At 41.0% G+C, this 8,323-nt stretch overlaps 1 protein-coding gene across 1 annotated transcript; it reads right to left on the bottom strand.

Annotated features, from left to right (window-relative positions):
• Window positions 1-1,188: 1,188 nt before the first annotated feature.
• LOC110957598 (NDUFA4 mitochondrial complex associated like 2) lies at window positions 1,189-8,032 on the bottom strand. Its single transcript, XM_022203744.2, has 4 exons — window positions 7,816-8,032; window positions 4,948-5,033; window positions 2,380-2,443; window positions 1,189-1,407 (listed from the first exon to the last, which is right to left on the bottom strand). Exons 1-4 carry the CDS (start codon window positions 7,855-7,857, stop codon window positions 1,351-1,353), a joined length of 249 nt encoding a protein of 82 aa, XP_022059436.1. The 5' UTR covers window positions 7,858-8,032; the 3' UTR covers window positions 1,189-1,350.
• Between the last annotated feature and the right edge of the window lie 291 nt (window positions 8,033-8,323).

Below are 8,323 nucleotides of genomic sequence, written 5' to 3'. Positions count from 1 at the left end.
ATGGTTTGGTGCCTTTTCTAACGGTCATAAAGGTTGTTTCCTGCCTTTGTCAGCACAGGTTGTCTGGATGTGTTGCAGCAGTGAAATAAAAGCGCTTTCCAAGTCACAGATATCATGTGAACGTTTTAAATGACAGTTTCCACAATTGACTCTCTTGACATTCATTCATTCATATTAACTTTTCCAACCACATGTGTGTTTTCTTTTCCTTTTCTCTTTGTTATTGTGTCAGCTGCATCTGCTGATGGGTGACTGCAGACGTGGGAGTTGAACCAACAAGAACAGATATTTCTATCATAAATATCCTTTCAGTATTTCAATGTTTTCAAGGGATTTTTTTAATATTGCTTTATTGTACCATTTGGTCCATTGCCAGCTCTCCTAAATACTGCAATCTCCACTTCTATACACTTTAATTTCGTGCTGAAGTTTTCTCCTCTCTGTTCTCATAAAGCACTTCCCAGGAGTTGCCTGACAAAGGCGTCTTGTTTTAGTGTGCGTGCGTGTGTGCGTGCGTGTGTGCGTGCGTGTGTGCGTGTGTGCGTGTGTGTGTGTGTGTGTGTGTAATAGTTGCTGCTGCAAAAGTTGTTGAAGTAGTTATTCCTCTGATTTTGCTGATGACACATCTGCTTGACCACAATCAGCACTGTGCAGAGAACAATGGATATAAAAAGCAGAACCCCAGACATTACGTTGCACTGTGTTACCTTAGGTTACCTCAAGAAGTAGAAAGGTAAAACTAAAAAAAAAAAGTCTTGTTTCACTCCATTTTTATGGACTCCACCAACTCAAGCTGTATACTGCAGAGTGGTGTGAAAATTCTCTTTGGGTTTATCACTACTAGTGACCCCTTTCACATTATATGTAGTGATTTGATCCACTGCCAATAGAAAAATATTGATATGTGCAGCTTTAAACAAAGAAGTTTTGGATCGCTTCCAGCTTAAAAGTTGCTTTTCAGTAGCAGACCCTGACCTCTGACCTCCCAGCTGAGAGGCTCATACAACAAAGAGAACTAACAGATAATATTAATGATAGTCATGATTTTCAAAGCTATTCATCTTTCTTACTATGTAAGACTTTAAAAAGTCAGATTTTAATTGCCGCTGTTCAGCCCAAGTATAAAGTTCATTAGTAGCATATAACACTGCTTTAATCATTTCTAAAAAAACGATTGTCCGTCTCATGTGATCTTTAATTGTTTTTATTCATAAGGTTGCAATATTAATTCAGAACTGCTTGCAGAGCACGAGGTGAAAGTGAAGAAATGCAGGGAGAAGTTTCACATCAGTGATGTGACAGCAGGAGGTCCTGCCAAACTCGGTGCGGCTGCAGTTGTCTGGAGGACCTTTAGAAGTCAGGTCCCTCTTTCTTCAGGCTCTTGTAGTCGGTGTTGACGGCCACAAACTGTGGAAGGCAGAAGGAATACATTTAAATCTGTTTTGCTTAAATTAAATTCATCAGTGCTGTCTTTAGAAAAGCATGGGAAAAAAACAGGGGTTAGGGTTCCTTCCCTCTCCAGTGCAAATGTGGTTATTTACCGCGATTCTTTTTGTCACTTTTTTTCCCCAGATGATTGTTTTTGGACAACAGTTTGCATATGCCATAGACAATTAATACTATGTGACTGCATGCATATGTTGTGCATACATCACATCCCCTCAGTCATAAAAAAACACACATTTTTCTCCACCGGCAGTGATTATTTTCTCCCCGTGTATTTTTCTTGATTGGTCTGTCATTAAAGCCCTCGCCTCCCCCCTTCTCGCTCTTTCTCACTTCCCCCTCCTCATTACGATCATTGTTTGGACTTCAGTGGAATTTCGATGCAGGACCTTTGCCTTGCTATCGAGAATTAAACATGCCGTGTCCTGACCTTTCGTCTGCAGCGACTTTCATTCCTCTGGCAAGCAACCCAGCCTTGAAACCTTCAGAAAACGCTCTTTTCTCTGAAAAACACATCATCCAGAGCTCCTCTTGTGGCTCCTGTCAAGCAGTTGTTTTTCTGCCCCTATTTTGGGTCAGTGTTGTTAATATTTTCATTAGTTTGTCTGAGGCCCTGGCCTTGTACAAGAGGTAAGGCAAATCATCACCAACCGCTAAAAGCTCCTGCTTCCATCTGCCTTAATTTGTTTTTGAAAGACACTTTGTTTTCCTTTATTTGAACAGATGACAGCAGCCAGGAAGCAGCCATGTTGATCTGACACTGCCAGCACTGCATTGTCTAAATATATTTTGGTAATTTTTCAAGCTGGTGATGAATGGGAGATTTTCAGTGACTCTGTGAAACAATGCCATTCTTGTCTAGATTAGCTTTGTGGCGGGCGTCATTGGTGTGAGCAGGGAGTCGCTCATAAAGTGCGTGATGGGATCAGTCACCTTATACTGGTAGGTCGGGTCGAGCTTGTTCCAGGGCTCCGGGTTGTTCTTCTTGTCCCAGAGGCTGCGGAAAGATTACCAGCATGTGGGATAAAGAGGAGACGGAGAAGTAAGAAGAAAGGCAACAGAAAAATATGAGAGGCATGCGTGATGGAGCCAAAGCAGGTGCCGAGAGAAAGATTCAAACAGGAGGAACAGACAACGATATAACAAATGACAAGGAAGAAAAAAACAGAGGAACAAAAGGACGGAGACAAAGGGAGATAAATATGTAGACGCCGGAGGGAGACAGAAGTTGAGGAAAAAGAGAGTGATTATGAGATGAGGTGAACTCAGCCCAGTAACTTGGCAGCGCTGCTCTGTTCATTAACCAAAGTCTGGATTTCACAGCACTCCACTGCGACTGTCCATCCCTCCTCCTCTCCCTGCGGCAGCACGTCACGCCGCCAAAGCACAAACAAAGAGACAGAGAGACTGATGGCAGAGGGAACATATCTCCCCTCCTCTCTTTCCATTACCACAAACACTAGACAGTCTCTGAGAGAGAGAGGCAGCCACTGACACAGCACTCATCACCAGCTGGTGATGAGGTCAGGCTTTATGGCTGACCCTCAGAACAAGTGGTTCTGTGTGGCCCAAAATAGGACATGAGCAGCACACTTACAGTATGTGAGCAGCCACTGAGTCCAGTGTGGTTGATGCAGCTCTAAAATCCTGTGACAGTTCAATGCAGCCAGCTGTGATTGTTGTAAACTTTAATTTAACATATGCAGCTATCGCAAAGGCTCTGTTCAGAAACTGGTGTGAAATTCAGTGCACGCATACAGTTGTGTGCAAACGGTTTTACATCTTTTTTAGATTTTTCCAGTGAGCAGTAAATGCAACGCCTACAGCAAGCAAACATTAACTGAGTCAATACTTAGTAACCCTCCTTTTGGAAGATATCACAGCTTGCAAATGCTTTTTGTAGCCAGCTTAGAGTCTTTCTAATCTTGTTTAGGGATGAACAGTTAATTGATTTCAAATCAAAATTGCAATTTGATGCAGTGCAATTAGCAACTGGCATTTAGGATAGCCTCTATGTTGTGCAGCACATCTGATCTGGTGTTAAAACTGCAACTGTCAGCTTTACAAATTCATGCCACCCTGTTGATGGTATTTCATGTGCGAATGCTGCATCACATATTTTAAATCTGTTACACAGAGAACATTAGCCTTAAACAGGACTTTTAATCACAAATCAAATCACAATATCAGACAGTTAGATATATCCCTCAAACCCTTCAGCCTGAGTCTTGATTTCAAAATTTTAAACCACTATTTTCCTGCTCATAATGAGTAATTAAAGCCTTAAGAACACTTTAGCAGTAGCCCAAACTTTTGCGCATGCCGTAGTTACTGTTTTGTTCCTCTGCAAGACGAAAGCTGAAGTGTAGGGACACTGACAGTTTGTCAGCAGAATTATGCAAAAACAAACTAAATTTCGTGAATCTTGGTAGCATAGGCACAGCAACAACCAATTAAATTTTGCTGTGAATCCAAACCACTTTTGTTAAAATTGTGAGATAGGGTATTGGCCTTGGCAGAGGATGTGCTCTCAGAGCGCCCTTCTAGTTTTCAGTTTTTTCAGATTATGAAATGAAAAGTAACAGTGAATTAACATTGGAAGAGTTGCAAGGGTTTTGTTTACTTCTTTTCTTTTCAGGAATTAGCACAAATGTCTGAATGGCATTAGGGTTTCAGAACATTTTATTAAATCTGAATAGAGTCCCCACTTATTGATTTGTCTGCTGCAATATGTGCACATGCAATAGTCACAGTGCAGGAAGTGAAGTACGGCAAACGCATCAAGCCACAAATTTGCAGCTTCATACAAAAAGAACACTCTGATTGTGCTCTCTTTCAATAACTCATCTACAAGAAAACACTCTGATAGAACATAATTGGCTCCAATTTAAGGGTTCCATGATACACAGTTTTGCTGGTTTTGTTTACAACTTTCACAAGCTAGAATTTGTAGACAAGCAGGCTCCACATGTGCACTGCAAAGTCAGTGATGAACAGGAGACGAGCAACAATGAAATGCAATCAACTGTATGTAAATATTTGACCACAGAAAGGATGATGTGGAGCAAAAACGGGGACTCTGTTGACTGTGTCTTCTAATTGTGGCTACTCACAAGGCAACACAACTGATTTGTTCGACCATTTAAATCAGCATCACAAATAGTTATTTGTCATCTGGTGAAACTTCCTGCATTTTTTTTATATCACAGAAATATTGAGTATTGCAATATCACTTTTTTTCAGATGTATGTATATCATGCTAGTCTAGTCAGGTTTTAGGAGAGGAGATGACAAGATAATATGAGACTAATTTATCTCTAAACTCAGCAAATTTGGATTAATTGTCAACATGGACTCTAACTGATTGAATTTCAATCGGCATCTAAGGTTTGCATTTACAATAATACGAACATTTTGTGAAAACACATTCTGTAAACACACATTATGCAAAACAAAGTGGAAGGCTACAACAAAATGGAGACAAACAACAGAGAGACCTACGTGACATGAGGCCCTTTGGCCAGACGGATCAGGTAGATGGTGGCTCCTGTGACTCCCAGAGTGGTGAAGAAAAACTGAGGGATTAACTGAGGAGAGGAGAGGAGGAATGCATTAGTCCCAGACCACAGAGACGGAGGATGGTAAACAAACACATTCCATCAAGTGGTTGGCTGTGATATGTACCACGAACATACACCTGTGTGAAATGCACACACACAGACACACACATACAGGTAGTTGTTATTCCTGTTTTTTCCTCTCCCTGCCCTCCTCCATATGCATGAGGCCCAGGCCATGTGTGAGGCAGCTCACTGTCAGCCTGGGTTGAATGGGCAAGGACGCCGTGGAAGAGAGAGGCTCCGCATCTCAGTGTGTGCCAGCCTCGCCTCCCCCCATAACACTATAACTGTCAAACTGAGCGACAGCAGCGCGCACACACACTCGCACAAACACACTGAGAGTGAGGCGCGTACAAACGCATGCAAACACTCGCACAAATAAATGAGCTCGCACACTCGGTCGGCACACTCTGACACACAGACTGAATGTGTATACGCTCGTATTTGATGTTCAGAGTTGTGACGATGACAGGAATTAAATTTGAGAAGGCGCATTAAGGGGACGGGGGGGATAATGTGATATGTCATCTTAAACAGACAAAGCTTAGGTGCGACAATCCTCTCACAGTGCAGCATCTATTCATCAACACTACACTGCCATGCATTTCCTGTCTGCTTTGCTGTGTGATACTCCGTATGAGATAGAGAGAGAGAGAGAGAGAGAGAGAGCCACATCACTGGAGAACAGCTGTTCTCAGCCCACACAGATCTAGTCAAGCTGTAGAGAGATGACAGTCTGATCAGGTTGAACTGAAGGATGTCTCTACTCAGCTGCATCTAGACATCTGTCTTCTGTCTGATTGCGTTGCCACTTACCTTGTTGTTGATTAGGAGAGTGTCTGCTGATAAAACTGCTACCTTAAAGCTGCAGTAGACGGATGAAAAACATTCAAAACCACTCAGCACCACATGACTTCTTAAAAACTCAGAATATGGACATGCTTTAGACTTTTACACGCATAACAGTGAAGTGTAAAAAAGGAGTCTGACAGCTGAGCTAGTGTAGTGTAGTGTAATTGTCGTAAAGATTCTGAATAGCATAACAGCGAACAGATGAGTCTATAATGTCTATATATAAGTCCAAGGAATATATCCTGCGTACATTTTTATTTAAAGTAAAAAACTAATGTTTTTTTATGTTCATTATGATCATTTCTTTACAAATTCCATGATCATTTATTGTAGAAACATTATTTGATTAATTATTTATCATATTTATGATAAAAACAATCTTTTATTAGTAAAAAAAATGTATATCACTAAAATGTCAACTGTGGATTTATCGCATGTCAACAGGTTTACTACAAAGTCTTTATAAATAACTTTCAGTTCCAATTTTACTCAATTGTATATAACATTTTCCAAATTTCCAAAATATTGCGGTTTTTCTAACATTTAACTAAATTTGCAGTTCCTTACATGAAGCTAGTAAGTGTCAGTGATCAATTTGTGCTTTTTAAAAATCTTAAGCAATTAATCTTATAGTAGAAATGTAGTCTGTTTTTGTCTGTTTATCAACTGTCACGCTTTCCTTTTGTGTTCAGCACCATTTGACTGCTCTCTCAGCGTGGTTTCCATGGTTGCTGAGTTCCTCCAAGTAAGTTCACTATGAACTTCTCCTAACCTCGTAAAAACAAGTTCATAGTGCACACCGAGTTGTCACTGCACACACATACAAGTACACACCGCACACGCACACACACATGCTGCAGATCATCACTGCAGTAAACACAAACAGCAGCGCGCACACAAACACACTAAAGCAGGTCAGCTTTGATCACGCAAGCACAACATCAGATAATGAAGACGGGCCCGTGTGCAGGGAGCTGTCCACCGCTCAGTGCTGATGTCTTCATGCGGCGCCACACAAGTTTCACCTTTCACCATTCAGCCTGACCGATATAGGAAGTGTTTTATACTCGCTGGGGTTCGATACTGTTGCTGCCCTTATTACTTTTCTGGCGCTCTGCCAAGCCAACCCTGTCAATCCACCAATTTGGGTCACCGTCAGCATAGCTCTGAGGCAACAGAGGGGGGGAAAGCCAGCACAGACAGCTTGTGTGTCTGTCTTTCTTCCTTTCTTCTTTCATTTTATTATGATAGTAGTGACGCGGATTAACATGCACAGTCACAGTGCGCGTTTCAAACAAGTCAGTGACGAGAAAAGAATTAGAATTGTGTTCATTTTATTTGTAAGAGAAGAATCTAAGCACGAAGGTGTAAGTGTGCTGGGTTTCTCATCTGTCGTTCCATGATTGGAACATTAGTGTTGATTTTTGTTTTGGCAAATTTTACAGAGTAGTTTTCATTGTCAGATATCAGTTCTAGTTGTAAAATGTTATTTTGAGTCATTTGATGATCTGGTCAACAACAGCACAGTCACATGTTGCTTTCAACACAATGTTTTTGGTTCAATGTTGCTAAATTTTTAGTTTTTAAGAATCTTAAATTCCAAAATTCTTCTCTGTTGGTATTCAGTTTTCCATTTCCAAATTTCAAGTCACTAAAAAAAGCTCATGTGCAGAGTAAGTGTATACTGCATAAAGTACCTATGTAGAGTATAAGCACATAATCAAATCCTTGCTATTCTGTGAATTCTGATGATCTGAATATATACGGTGACAAATAAATACCCAGTGCTCACAATCACGACTACTCACAAATACAACGTTAAACTTAGTTCAGCCTCATGTATAAAAAGTACTTAAAATAGTCACAGAAGTGGATGCATGAATATGATGCGACCTACCCCTGGATGTTTCTTCGCATGTTGAAACAGGGTCTTAATCATCTTTATTGTTCTTCCAAAACCAACAGTGCACCCAAATAAAGAGAGAATAATACAAAAAAGAAAAACTGATGACTAAAGTCTGATGAGTGTATCCATGTGACTGAATGTCCCTGTGCAGTTTACTGAAAGAGCTGCTTGTTCATGGAGTACAGTGTGTTGGCCAGTGCAGTGAAACCTGTTGCCAAAGTCTCTCCCTCTGCTCTCCCTCCCACTGGATAAATGAGAGGGTCAGAGGCGAGAGGGAGAAGGGGGGAGAGAGGGAGAGACAGTCCTAATCCTCATAATCACATCTGTTGAGGACACTGTATGTTTCCGCCGAGGCTCATTGAGCACTCAGTGTCCTAAAGTGTTTTGTTATACAACAACAAAACTGCAGATACTGAAACTGAAATTTTTACTGATGCAACAGATACCGACATTTTCTAGACATATCCTCCTAAAGGTGCAGACTGCTCCTATAATGGCT

This window comes from Acanthochromis polyacanthus, chromosome 5 (genome assembly GCF_021347895.1).
Source record: "Acanthochromis polyacanthus isolate Apoly-LR-REF ecotype Palm Island chromosome 5, KAUST_Apoly_ChrSc, whole genome shotgun sequence".
In the NCBI taxonomy this organism is placed as follows: Eukaryota; Metazoa; Chordata; class Actinopteri; family Pomacentridae; genus Acanthochromis; species Acanthochromis polyacanthus.
This window is presented reverse-complemented; position numbering and strand designations above follow the sequence as displayed.